General features: G+C 44.9%; 1 protein-coding gene across 2 annotated transcripts in view; it reads right to left on the bottom strand.

The window, feature by feature from the left end:
- The window catches only part of NIPAL3 (NIPA like domain containing 3), a 54,527-nt gene that overhangs the window by 23,224 nt on the left and 16,679 nt on the right, over positions 1-14,624 (bottom strand). For both annotated transcript variants that reach the window (XM_035308152.3, XM_054258931.2), the window contains exons 2-5: positions 10,395-10,463; positions 8,418-8,589; positions 5,677-5,736; positions 1,363-1,508 (exon numbers count right to left, since the gene is read on the bottom strand). In XM_035308152.3, coding sequence (XP_035164043.1) covers positions 1,363-1,508; positions 5,677-5,736; positions 8,418-8,589; positions 10,395-10,463 — 447 coding nt within the window. The remainder of the gene's footprint in view (positions 1-1,362; positions 1,509-5,676; positions 5,737-8,417; positions 8,590-10,394; positions 10,464-14,624) is intronic.

Genomic DNA, 14,624 nt, shown 5'->3' with positions numbered 1-14,624 from the left:
AGGAAAACAACTTGGCTAAGGCTACACAGCACTTAGAGGATAGAAACCCTAAAACTTTGCCCAAGGAGCGGTCTTTGCTCTGTCACCAACTACATGCTGGGGACGGCTGCCACTTGGGAAATGACACAGACCCTATTTTAGGGGAACTGATCCTCTGCCTTGTGAATGATCTGAGGAAAAAGGATATTCCAGGGCTCTAGACTCAATCAGAGACCAGGCTGTTTATGACAGAGGAGAACAATGAACACCTTTGTCAGCAGGCCACGGGAAAGGAAGATAGCACCTGAGACCAGGTGGGCCCAGCCTTCAAATCCAGCTCTGCTTATATGGGCCTCTGCACTGGGCCTCCCGTCTCCAGACAGTGTGGCCTAGCAGGAAAGTGCATGGGTCCAGCCTTCAAATCCAGCTCTGCTTTTATGGGCCTCTGCACTGGGCCTCCTGTCTCCAGACAGTGTGGCCTAGCAGGAAAGTACATGGGTCTGGGAACCAGACTGTCCAGGTTTCAATTCCTCTGTGCTGTGCCTGGGATTGTGGTAGTACCTGCTTCCTAGAGTTATTGTGCTGATTTAGTGAATTTAAGGTGGATAAAGTGCTTAGAACACTGGACTCTGAGCAGATGAGCTAACCTCTCAGAGCCCTGGTTTTCTCACCCATAAAATGGGAAGAACACTTACTTTATAGGGTTAAGAGAATCTGAGATGATATATAAAAATGTGTTCAGCACAGCGCAGGGCATGTAACAAGAACATACCAGTAGCTTTATTAAAAACTTCAGAAGTTTTCCTTAGTCAGTTTATTTGTAGACCTAAAATAGGATAGAGCTGGGGCAGAGGACTGAGCTCTGGCTGAGGGATTAGGAGACAAAGTTCCCTGTGTCTCTTGGGCTTCTAGCAGCTTCTATCAGCAGTGTGATACTGGGAAATAAAATAACCTTCTTAAATTGTTTGCAATTTTAACTTTTTCTTCCCCTTACCATAAAGTTTGAAAGGGTTAGTGTATAACTTCTGGACAATTCAGGAAGATAAAGAGGGAATAAGAACTGAGTCATGACATTATCTCCCAGCACTAACTACTGATGGAATTTGTTTTCCCATCCAGGCCTTCATAGATACAGTATATGACCTCTACACGCACCTCTAAAAATTGGCATCCTACTATATAATGGTTTTGATATTACTCAGGACATAAATGAAACAAGCATTTCACCAGAAACTGCATACTCTCCAGAAGCAGGGTCTTTCATGCTGGTAAAATGCGCCACAATTCATGGAATCCCCTGTTGCTGGGTATTCATGTTTCTGGTTTCTAGGACTTGATCTCCCTCCTGCCATCTCAGGGGGAAGGACTGGAGGCTTCTCTTACCATGTACAAAAGGAAAGGCCAGCTCACGAGGTGCCTGGTGACATTCTCGCCCGTCATCTTCTCATGACTGTTGGGTGCAAATGTCACCAGCAGGTAGGTACCCACAACAGCCAAACCGCAGCCGACAAAGGACAAGATGTAGCGCCCTGTGGGGAAGAGAGGCTGTCACGGACTCACTGCAAGAACAGGCCTGAGATACAGAACACATTCTCAGCCATGAAGAAACAGGCTTCTGTGCAACATACCATGACCTGTTACTGTCTGTATTTTTGGTTTTTCTTTACTTTAAAAATAAATGATCTTCCTTAATGTCGTTAAAAAAAAAAAAACACTTAATGTAAAAAAAACCAACCAAACCTTTAATGAAGTATAACATCCATACAAAAAGTGCTTGAGGAATTCTCCCAAAGTGAACAGACTCATGAAATCAGCTCCCAGATGGAGAAGGAGAACATGAGCCGGATCCTGAAACTTCTCATTTGTGGTCCTTTCTGATCGCTAGCCTCCGCCATCAGGGTGACACTATCTTGGCGTGAAACGGCACTGATAGTTTTGCCTGCCTTTGTGCTTTATCTGAATGGACTCATACACAGTCTGATCTCTTTTGTCGTATTCGCTCATCATGATGTTTGTGAGATTCATCTGCGCTGTGGGGCACAGTGGCAGTTCCTTCATTCTCACTGTGTACGGTGATCCACTGTGTGAATACAACACAATTTATCCATTCTACTGCTGGGACCATTTGAGGAGTCTCTAGCCTGGAGTTGTAAAAAATAATGTTGCTGTGAACATTCTCATACATGTCATTTGAGAAAAATGTGTATGCATTTCTGTTGTGTATAAAATGAGGGATGGAATTCCTCCATAGGATATGTGGATGTTCAGTTTGGTAGTTAGTGTCAAATGTTTTTCCCAAGTGGCTGTACCAATTTACACTCCCATCAGTAGAGTATGAGAGTTCCAGCTACATTATTGTCAACACATTTTGTTTCTTTCATTTTAGCCATGATGGTATTGCACTATGATTTTAACGCTCATTTTACAGGTAATGTTTTAAAGCTAAAATCACTTTATGTGCAAACTAAAAAAAAAAAATGAAATTAAACATAAAGGCAAACCTTCAGAGCTCAACGTGTACCTTCTAAAAATTACCTCATCCTTTCCCAAATGGATATCTAACCTATGCCCAAGGGAACTATATAATTACTGTCAATATTCTCCTCCACAGACCCATCACAGACTGTTAGTGGTCCAGGCGGCATGGCTCTTGTCTCTCCCCTGGAGACTAGTCACACTCCTATTGAACTCTGTAGGGTTGGTGAAAAGCCTCCAGGGCCAGCCCAGCCTCAGGCAGCCAAAAAATGGCTGAGAGTTCTAAGCCACACTTACGGTGACCATAGGCCTCTGGATTCTTCCAGGATAGGACTAACTTTGCCTATTTCATCCCACTGTCTAAAGAAAATGTGATGCCATGTTAAATGTCTTTTATCTTTATCATTAGAACTAGACCTCGTAAATGCAGGAGGTGCTCAAAAAATAGTTGTTCAATGAATGAAAGAGCCACAGTTAAACTCAACAAAGTAAGTCTGTTATCCAAAGTATTCTTTGGGCAGAGATGGGTCTTACTCATTTCCACACCTGCAGCGTCCAACACAGGTCTAGCGCTCAGTGAATGTTTGCTGAATTTAATGGAACTCCAGGTAAGGCAGCCACGTACAGCTGCGCAGGCTGCTCACTGAACAAGGGCACCTGGCTGAATGGGTGAGACGGGCTAAAATCCAGGTCATGCCCTGATCATCAAGGCTTGTGCCTATAAAACCACAGATGCCCAGAGGGGCCTTCTTTTTCCAAGTCATATAGGGTACTGCGTGGACTAGCATGGCTCTCATCCTAGGACTACCTAGAGTATTCCCAAAGGGATGCAAACCTCTATAGTAGTCTTGGAACCAGCCCTAACTCCCCTGCCCCATAGTTAAGACTACTAAAATTCAGTCTGTCATTTGGTCTTCTTGGCAATAGCTCCAAAGTCTCTGCCATTTTTTTTTTTTTTCAAAGTTCTGCTTTTTTTTTCAGAGTAAAATTCTTTTATTTTTGGCCTCTTGGTCCCATCTCAATCTTATTATTCAGAACAGTGGTCCCCAAACTTGGCTGTATATCCACAACATCTTGGACATTTTCTCTTCCTGAAGTTCTGTTTTAAAATTTTACAGACATTCGTTAAAGTTCAAAGAGCTGTATGGTGAGTACCCATAGTCCCAATGGCTGGATTCTAAATTGACCTTTCATTATACTTGTTTTCTCACCTATCTATCCATGTGTCAATCCATCTTATTTTTCATGCATTTCAAAGTGATTTGTGGACTTCAGTATATGATTCACACTGGGGAGCTCTATAAGAATGCCAATGCCCAGGCCGCAGCCCACAGCTCAGGAGCTCTGAGGACAGAGCTTGGGCCACCACACTCCTCGATGCCACAGTATGGGTGCATAAGGCCTACATCAGCCCGTCCTCCCTGATCTCCGTCTCACTTTCTTCACACCCCTCTGGCTACACAGCCTTACTGAGACTAGACAAACCAAGCTTGTTCCTGCCTCACAGCTTTACATCTGTGGCTCCTGCTATGTGGAAAACCCTGCCCACAGACCTGGGGATGGGAATCCCCTAGTATGACCTGGATCTAGGCTTAAAAGTCACCTCCTTGTATAAATTGGTTCAACTATTGTGGAAGACAGTGTGGCAATTCCTCAAGACCTAGGGGCAGAAATACCATTTGACCCAGCAACCCCATTACTTAAAGGAATATAAATTGTTCTATTATAAAGATACATGCGCACATATGTTCACTGCAGCACTATTCATTATAGCAAAGACATAGAACCAACCTAAATGCCCATCAATGACAGACTGGATAAAGAAAATGTGGTTCATATACACCATGGAATACTTTGCAGCCAAAAAAATGGAACAATATTATATTCTTTCCAGGGACATGGATGGAGCTGGAAGCCATCATCCCCAGCAAACTAATGCAAGAAAAGAAAACCAAATACTGTGTGTCCTCACTTGCGAGTGGGAGCTGAATGATGAGAACACATAAATACACGGAGGGGGCGGGGAACAACACACACTGGGAACTGTCGGAGGGTGGGGGTGGGAAGAGGGAGACCACCAGGAAGAATAGCTAACAGATGCTGGGCTTAATACCTAGGTGATGGGATGATCTGTGCAGGAGACCAAACACTGGCACACACTGACCTATGTAACAAACCTGCACGTCCTGCACGTGCACCCCTGAACTTAAAAGTTGGGGGAAAAATCACCTCCTCAGAGAGTCTGACCCTGATCAGTCTAAGAAAGTGTTCCCATCTCCCCAGTCCCCAAAAGCATTCTATTTTCTCTGAAAAACTCACTACAACCTAAAATTATTTCATTTAGTTGTTTACTTTATTGTATCTTTCCCCTCCCCCAACACACACACACACACACACACACACACACACACACACACACATCTCTGGGAGCAGAAGCCCCATCTGTCCTACTGCTGTATCTCCAGCACCTATAACACAACATGGCACTTGTGGGGAACGCTTTTTCCCCACTCCTTAAGTTTCCATGTGGAGGGACCTCCATTAAAATGACACTTTTGCCTCTTGCCCTATTGGTCCACATTTCTCACCTGGGTGGAGCTAATCAATTAAAAATATAAAAAATTAAACACTGAGGCTTTGATCTTTTTCTTCCTTCTCTGGCCTAAACTATATGAGGCAATAATTCTGGCTAAGCATCTCCACTCTGTAAACCCTACTGTTTCTCTGGGGGACCTGCCCAAGGTCCGACTGGGAGCTGGAGGGTCCTGTGGGGAGAGTGTAAGGACGTTCCCTTGGCTGCTCACCTAAGCAGCTTTATGCTTTAATCTAGCTCACCTAAAATGCTCTAATCTAGCTTTTATTAGGAATAAAGTATGACTTCTGATCACCTGTGTTTGACTCCCATTGCTTTAGAACTAGGTCAGGGAGAGACGGTTTCTTTTACTGGGCCTCCTAAAATCCCAATAACAGATGCTCAAAATTGATCCAATAGGATGGATAAAAGTCTATTTTTAAAAGCCTCACCGATGACTCTGATGTGCGGCCAGGCTTGGGAACCCCTGATTAAAAAATCCAGCTCTCAGGAATCTGTTAAGGGCAGAAGATAGAACCACAGAGAAGAGCAGGAGGCAGATAACCTCTGAATTAGAGTGAACTGGTTTTACAATTAACAAAAAGCATTAGTAATAAAATTAAGGACACAGTTCAAGTCACTGAACTTACTCAGAAAGTCTTTCGGTTTCCACTTTTCCTTGATGAATATGATTCCTATGATGGCACTGGCTGAAAAGTGAAGCACAAAGAAAAGAGAATTGAGGCTGCTGTTGGCTAAAGGGCATCCCTTCACCCGTACCCTCTGGGTGGCTCCTTGGCCTTGGAGCTTGGTACTTCCTGTCACTCATGCTGCCAAGAGCTTGGTTCCTGTGTGATTCCATCCAGGAAAGGGAGGCTCAGAGAGGAGACTTCCTTCCTGAGGATTTCCTACAAGGCTAGAAGCATTGAGTACCTGCTGTGCAACAGGTGGTTTACACAAAATATTTCTGGCATATTCATCTTTGGAGGTGGGTGCTCTCATTATTCCTATTTGACAAATGGGGACACTGAAGCTGAGAGAGGTGAAGGGCCCATTCAAGATCATGAAGGTGGTAAGGGAAGGCAAGACTTGAACCCAGGACTGCAGGAGGCCAGGGCTCTTACTCCTTCCACTGCAAGACCCACCTCTGACATTTCCCCCAATTCTTCCTCTCCCTGCCTCTTCCATGTTCACAGATGTACTCAAAGACCCTTGGGACTGCCCAAAAGGATAGGGCTGGCAGTCACTGTGAACAGACCTGGATCACTCACCATCCTAGTTCTGCCTCTTCTGGCTGTTTATCCTTGGATACGCCACTTCACCTGAGTCTCAGTTCTCTAGTCTATGAAATATGGTGTTAGATCCAGCTGGCACCAGCTCATAGAATGTTAAATATTTTGTTAAATATTCAGGAAACAATCCTACCTGAAATGAGCCATAGTGGAAGTAATAATGTATATACCATATAAACTGGCAAGCACTACAAATCAGCTCTTTCTTTTCTCCTTTCCCACCTTTCCATCCCTTTTCTCCATCCCTTCATCTCTCCTTCTTTTTTTCCTTTGTCTCTCTGAGAGGCGGTTTACCAGCATACCATTGAAAATTACTTTTCTGAATGATAGGGGTAATTAAACAATATATACAAGTCATTTGGCACCCAGTCAATCTCAATAACTAAGCTATTATTACTAAAAGTACCTGGAGCAGTGATGGTTAAGTCATAGATATCTAATAAATGGTAATCATTATTTTTTAATATTATTCTTCACTGGATGACTTCAGAAGCTCTAGGGCCCCTTAACTTCCAGTGGTTGATATCTGAAGTTTTATCATTATGAATTAGCACTAAAAAAAAAATTTCATTCTTTGAAACTTATTAAAATTCAAAGACTAACATCTAAAGCACCAGTCACTCAGACAATTATTTCTCATTGTGAAAAGGTTTGGGAGCCCTTTGGAGATACCTGCAGTGGGCAGAGCAGAGTGATAATGCTACAGGTATGATCACATAGAGGGGCGGGGGAGTAACATAACATAAACGTAGAAAATGGTCCAGAAGTAAGACAATAGGGGAAGGCTGAGACTCTGGCAAACTACTTGCCTCAGCTAAAGACATTCACTTTACATTTAAAAAAAAAAAAAAAACACTGTGTGGGAAAAAACACACACCATGTCTGAGGACCTCATTCATTTTATAAACTGCCAGTTCACCAACTCTGGTTAGGAAAAGCAGGGCCTTATAACAGGATCAGGGAAAGTAAATAGATTTCTGCTCCTTTGCCAGCTCCTGGTGATTGTTAGTAACTGTTGGAAGCACTGAGAATTCTGAGGCCCCATCTAGGCTCTCTAGGAAGGAGTGCCATGATTGATTAACGATGTCTGCCTTGAGCACAGGAAGGGGCACATAGTTACCATGCACCTGCCATCCCTTGAATAGAAGAGAACCTTTTAACTCAAGGAGGAATAAGACCCAAAATATGACTCTCTCCTTTAAGAGCAGAGAAGAGTGTCTGGACAGAGCAGTGCTTGCCAGCAAAATGGAAAGAATTATTTCAAAGCAAGTTCATCGTCCTGGCTGCTACACACACAAAAAAGCTATTGTTCACTAATCTACTAACGACTGTTCTTTAAGAAGAAATTGTTTTTTTTTTTTTTTCTTTTTGAGACGGAGTCTTGCTCTTGTTGCCCAGGCTGGAGTGCAATGGTGCCATCTTGGCTCACTGCAACCTCTGCCTCCTGGGTTCAAGCGATTCTCCTGCGTCAGCCTCCAGAGTAGCTGGTATTACAGATGGCCACCACCATGCCCAGCTAATTTTTTGTATTTTTTTTTTTTTGTAGAGATGGGGTCTCTCCATATTTTCCAGGCTGGTCTCAAACTTCTGGCCTCAAGTGATCCTCCCGCCTCAGGTTCCCAAGTAGCTGGGATTACAGGTACCAGCCACCACACCTGGCAAAAAGCTTAATGTATCTTGATGGTGAAAAGATGCATAGATTAGGATTTATCTTCCTTCTTCTTTTAGAAATAAAAAGCAATTCTGATAAACTTTCTGAATCTTAAACAGATTCTAGAATCAGACAGCCCAGTTCACATCCCAGCCCTGTTACTCACTACCTGTGTCATTTGGGGAACATAATTTCATTACCCTGTGTCTCAGTTTCCTTATCTGTTACATGGAGATAACAACATCTCCTTCAACAGGTGGCTGGAGGATTAGCAGAATTAAGATCTGTAACACTTACAGGGCCTGGTGTGTCTGAAGCCCTTTGTATTAGGCTCTTATTATCCAAGCTAAAGCTGGTCTGTTCAATGAGCACCTTTGATCCTGGTGGTAGCACTCCAGACACGCAGCTGGGAGCACCCCAGGGCAAGGTGGGGCAGCTCTGGTCTTACCTATCACAGAGACTGCGCTGAGGGGCACGATGAGTGACAGCGGTGCAAAGGCGTAGGAGGCGAACACACCCAGTTCACCCAGAAGCATCAGGAACAGGCCCAGCCACCATGTCTTGGTCTTGAAATAGGCCCGGGGATCCTTGGAGCCTGCCAGGCGGATGTGGCAGTACTTCTAGAAACCCAAAAAATAATGTAATTTGCTCAGATGTTTGGGGAAAAAAATGCTATGATGTAGGTAACCTAATCTACCCCAATTTGAAAATAAATTGGGAAGACTTGTCAGGTTCTTGTGGAGTCCTGACTCAGAGAAGAATAAGACAGTAGGGATCTAAATACTAGACGGTCGTTCCAGGACAGCAGTTCTCCCACAGGCTGGGAATCCTTATGACTTCCCTGGGAAGCTTTGACAAAATACCTGCCTGGGCCTTATCCTGAGTCAGTCTCAGAGAGGCATGGGTGAGGTCTGGAGACCGGCATTTCTAATGCACATCACAGGCAATACGCAGTCTCAGGTGCAAGCCATAGTCTAAGGATCCCACTTGACCTGGCCCTCAGGTCAATCTCCCTCTCTCTGTAGTTTCCAGAATCCTCTGTGTTCGGCACACTCCTTCCTGTCTACCTGCCGGCAGCTCTTGCTGGGCGGTCATGTGGTTATCAGTGGACCTTGCTCTCCCTGGGGTGGATATGTGGCTCAAGCATGGTCAATATTCTTTTTGGGGGAAATGTGAACCTAGATGTAGAAACTGAGGCAGTAACTAAGGCAGGCTAGAAAGTCATGTTGACTTAGAGGGCCAAGTCTGCCATTTGGGGAGGATCATGATGTGGGCTGCCTAGAAGCAGATAAATAACCAGAGACACTGGTGTGGAGAAAGAAGAGAATGAACCAGACAAGTAGCTAAGAGACCACGTGGTCTCAGCGACACACAGAAACATACACATCCCAGAGCTGAGATGCATAGGATACAAGTGAGCAAGGCACACGCGTGTGCCCACAGGGATCACAGTCTCCCGCCTGCTCCAGAGAGGAGAGCAGTTCACTGCAGGCAGAAGCTGGGCAGTGCTGGCTGGCAGACTGAAGTGCTGGTGGAGTGAAGCCGGCCAGTGTGCCGTGGGATTCATCCTGTTAGCAGGTATCGAGCCTTATATGGGTTTCCTAGAAGCAGTCCCTGAGACAGGAATATGGGAGCAGGTAGTCTGTATGAGATGATTCCATGAAAGGGAGGGGGAAAGCGAGGCAGGGAACGGAGATGAAAAGTGCGTTAATGAGTGAATTAGTCCCATAAGCAACTGGGGCTCAGGCCTACAGAGGACCTTTCAAGAAACCCTGTGAATCTCACCTCAGAATCATCTTAGCAGAGGATAAGAGCCTGGGCATTTACTCCCAGACTCCCACCCCCGCTGACAGAAGGCAGCCTCCAGGGGCATTAACCACCCCCCACCCCAACGCGCACCCCAGCTGTGCCGCATGCCAGTAGCACCAGCTTCCTGGTGCCCCCATGAGAAGCTCCTTAGCTATCAACTTGCTCCATACCACAGCTGCTTGTGAATTCAGACAGGCCCAGGGGACTTGGAGGTCAGTGGGAGTGTCCACAGCAGCTGTATAGGGTACCCCTGAGGCTTTTAAGTAATGAACAGTGCTGTAATTAGGGTTAAGTTTGACAAAACTATGGTAATTCCAGCAGCTTTGCAGCAGAGGAAACAGGAAAGGATAACACCAGAGCCAGAGAAGCTAGCAGGAGGTCACTGCAAAGCCCAAAGAGAGATGGTCAGGACCTGGCTGGGGGGGCTAGGATGGGATGGAGTGGGGCCACCGAATCAAGAGAAATCATGGAGCGGCCCACAAGGTTTTGTCCCAGGTACAGCCCAGGAGTGTAGTAGGAAAGGCCCTGCAGAGAGGAGGCAGCTGGACCTGGATAAGATAGCCTGACTCACTGGCTGTGTCTCTGCCCCCAGACAGTGCTGGTGGCTCAAACTTACCTGGAGGTTAAGCGCAATGCTGACCACAAGGTGCCCGAAGATCGCCAGGAGGGCGCCGATCAGGTTTTCCTGTAAGGAAAGTTCACAGGAGCAGACATGATTTGGGTACAAGCCAAGGGGCCCCAGGACACTTTTGACACTCAACCATTTGCTGCCCCAACTCCAGACCCACAACTGGAATTTTACTACTCAAGGTGAATCTGGCTACTTTGCTGGTTTACAAAACACTGCCCTGAATCGGATACTTTGGTGGCTTGTTCACAATGACCTGGCAAGGTCTAAACCTGCTGTGCTATTCCCTATAAACTATTAACTTACCACCGTCTTGTGCAAAAAAGGAACATTCCCAAATCAGAATTTACAAGAGAAATACAGGTCAGAGAACACTTTTTGCTCTCTTGCCAATGGAGTCTTCAAGTTCCCAGAGGGGTTTCCATGAAACTCTTTTAACTGGCTCACTTGCTTAGGGGATTCTCAATTATTCAATTTATAAAAACTTAATTTATATCACCTATGAGTAAGGTTCAGATTTCCTGGCATGAAATTTTTTACTTTATAAAATGATTACAACATACATTCACTGTATAATAACTAAGAGATATATCTAAGTAAAAATAATAGCATCTTAGACAAGGTAGCATGAGAAAAACATAAAAAATAAAAACAACAGTAACACCACCACCATAATAGAAAAGTCACCTTTAATTCTGTAACCCGGAGATAATGACTGTAAACATTTTGGTTCTTATTCCTGCAAACATTTTTCTGTCTATAAATTTACATATCAATGGAAATGTTAATTTACTTTATAAAAATAAGATTACCATCTGTTTTATAATCTGTTTTTTTACTTAACATATTGTGAACACATTTCCCTGTCAGGCATACCTAAGTTGTCATTTTTATTAAATGTCAGATAACTCATTATTTTTGGTTGTGCCATATTTTATATCATTGCTTTGCTATTACTGAATATTTAGATTGTTTCCTTTATTATTAATTTTTCATTTAATTTTATTGTAGACTCGGGATGCATGTACAGGTGTGCTGCATGGACATGTTGTAGAATGCTGAGGTTTGGGTGTCTAGTGAACCCATCACCTAAATAAATGAACACAGAACCCAATTAGTAAATTTTCAACTCTTACACCCCACCCCAACCCTTCCCCATTTTGGAGTCCCCTGTATCTATTATGATTCCTTTTTTTAAAACAATGCTGTGCTGTGGGCCAGGGACGGTGGCTAATGCCTGTAATCTCCATACTTTGGGAGGCCGAGGTGGGTGGATCCCAAGGTCAGGAGTTCAAGACCAGCCTGGTCAACATAGTGAAACTCTTGTCTGGTTTCACTAAAAATATAAAAATTAACTGGGAGTGGTGGTGGGCGCCTGTAGTCCTAGCTACTTGGGAGGCTGAGGCAGGAGAATCGCTTGAACCCAGGAGGCGGAGGTTGTAGTGAGCGGAGATTGAGCCACTGCACTCCAGCCTAGGTGACAGAGTCAGAGTCCATCTCAAAAACAACAACAAAAACAAAACAACAAAAAATAATGCTGTGATTGAATAGCCTAGTGCACACTTTTTTGTATATTTGTCTGGATTAGTCCCTTGGGACAAATTCTTTTAAGTGGAATTGCTGGGTCAAAGGGTACTAGCATTTAAGCACACATATATAGTGAGTCCCCAACACACCCTCCAGCCTTATTCCGCCACTGAACACAAAGGAATGCTCTATGCTGGCCAATACGGCATCCTCCTTCCCAGCATGTTATCTTCCCAACCACACCAGGTTCCCCTTCTTGGTGAAATCCTGCCCATTCTTTAAGGCTTGGGACAGGTCCTAGGAATCAGCAGTGAACAAGACAAACAGTCCTCGCTGTCATATGTTCAGTCCATCTGGAAAGACAGATAATTAGCTAGTTGCCCTGCAGTGGCCAGAGTTGGCCGAGGCTTCCTCCTCAGGACAGAGTCAGCAGTAATAGTGAAGTCAACCCTCCCTCCTCCCCTCCCTCTGCTAGACTGCGGGGCTTAGAGAGCTGAGGGCAGGTCTTTCCTGAGAAGGAACAGTTGGCCAGGGATGGGCAAGGGCAGGAGGACCTAGAGGGAGGCCCACCAACTGAAGTTGCCATGGACAGCTGTCCTTAACTTCTCTCCCAGCAAGGCACAGCGCCGCCACAGAGGGAAAGACATGGAGTCAGGGGACCCCAGTTCTAGTCCCAGCTCTGCCACCACCTCAGCACACCTGAGATGTGGGCCCCACCTGGAAGAGGTCAGAGCTGGGAACTGATTATGACTCACTTGATGTGCAGTAAGATGGAATAAAGCCACCTGTGGGCAGAACACATCCTTCATGTAGGATCATGGGATCTCAGAGCTAAAAGGCTCGCAGAGACCTGCCCATCCCCAGCTGAGTTCCCGGAGATTCTAATATGTTAACAGGGTGCCAAGGCAAGAAAAGTCCTATGTAGTTAAAGGCAATGCATCCTCTACCCCTGCTGGGAGGCCCCCAGAGCATGTTAGAGGCTCTCAGAGGAGTTTCTCCTTGTCTAACTCAGGTTCTCAAACTTAATTGGCTCTAGAACTTTTAACTTGGAATCCAGCTGTTGGCATCTGTAGTAAACATCTATGATTCTCACTTGAGTAGAATTTTAATCCTTTCCTTTTCTTCTAATACACGGCACCCTGATTTCGCTGGGGAGGACTCTCCTCCTCTGCCCCTTCCCCACTGAAGCACAGTCTTATTGAAACTGTCATTCACAGTGCTCCATCCTCCCTGGACATCATGGCCCAAGCATGGCCCAAGTGTGACCCAAGCCAGAGGTCAGAATCTCTTTCCCTGGGATCCAGATGTTGGACTGAGAAACATAAAGGCTGAAGAAAGGCTGGTTCCTTTCAGCCCAAGGTGAGGCCTGAACAATTAGCTGCTGCTCCTCAGGACCCTGGAGCCATCCTGGTTCTGGAACTTCCTGAAGCCAGGAAGAGCCCAGCCTTCTGCTTAAGAACTTGTTTCTGTTACTTGCAACTAAAAAGCCTAAAGGAATCAACACTTCATGGAAACCAGTTTGGGACATGTTTATTACTAGTCCAACTTCTCATAAACATGAGTGGGGTTTTTTTCTTCCCCTTTCTTAGAGGCATGGCTTTGGTGGACAAAAAGGGTGATCTGCTTTTATTTTGTAAAAAGAAATAAGTTATTCAAGTACGTTCGCAAGTCCAGTTTTTTGAAATAAAACCTTACCACAGAACTAATTCCTAAAAATCTAACACATTATATTTACAAATATAATGAATCTTAATTTCAATATTTTAATGCTCCTTGCATACAATAAAATTATTTTATAACTTTCCATTTGAAAAGTCAATTACAGAACATCTGCTTTGGGGAAGATGGAATAGATGTACTTTCCCAGATGTTCTTCCTGCTGCATACAACTAAAACCCCGGTCATCACATATAAGACAAACAAAAGATTCTGGAGGCAGACAAACTAGAAAAGTTGGGACCCCAGGAATGGCACGTTGGTGAGCTCCCTGGGTGTTCTTTTTGCCTCATACATCCCAAACTGGTGGCTGAAGAAGCCAGCACTCTGGAAATACCAACAGGGGTGGAGCAGGGAAAAAAAGCCCCAAGAAAAGCCTCCTCTCACTACCAAAGGACAAGCGGATGAGAAGCTTGGCAAGAAAAAACACTTTTAGACAATAACCTCTCTACTGCAAACACCACAGAGAACAAAGCATCTGTACGTACGTCTGAATGTCTGTGCCTGTTACCCACTAAGTTTATATGTTGAAGTCCTAACCCCTAAGGGAATGGTATTAGGAGGTGGTATTTTTGGAAGGGGACTAGGTCATGTGGGTGGAGCCCTCATGAATGGAATTAGTGTCCTTACAAAAGAGGCCCAAGAGAGGTCCCTTGCCCCTTCCATCAAGTGAGGACACAGGGAGAAGCTTCCATCTATGAGATGGCGGGCCCTCACCAGACACCCAACCTGTTGATGCCTTGATCTTGGACTTGCCAGCTTTCAGAACTGTGAGAAATACATTTCTGTTGTTATAAGCTACCTGGTTTATGGTATTTTGTTACAGCAGCCCAAATGGACTAAGTCAGCCCCCCAACTCCCCTGCTGGGACTATCAAGAAAGGCTAAGTAGGGAGCTAGTGGCGAGGTGTCCGCCTCCCCATGGTGTCATCAAAAACCACACGGACAGCCTAGACTTCTACCTTTAATGCAGAAA

This window comes from Callithrix jacchus, chromosome 7 (assembly GCF_049354715.1).
Source record: "Callithrix jacchus isolate 240 chromosome 7, calJac240_pri, whole genome shotgun sequence".
NCBI lineage: Eukaryota > Metazoa > Chordata > Mammalia > Primates > Cebidae > Callithrix > Callithrix jacchus.
This window is presented reverse-complemented; position numbering and strand designations above follow the sequence as displayed.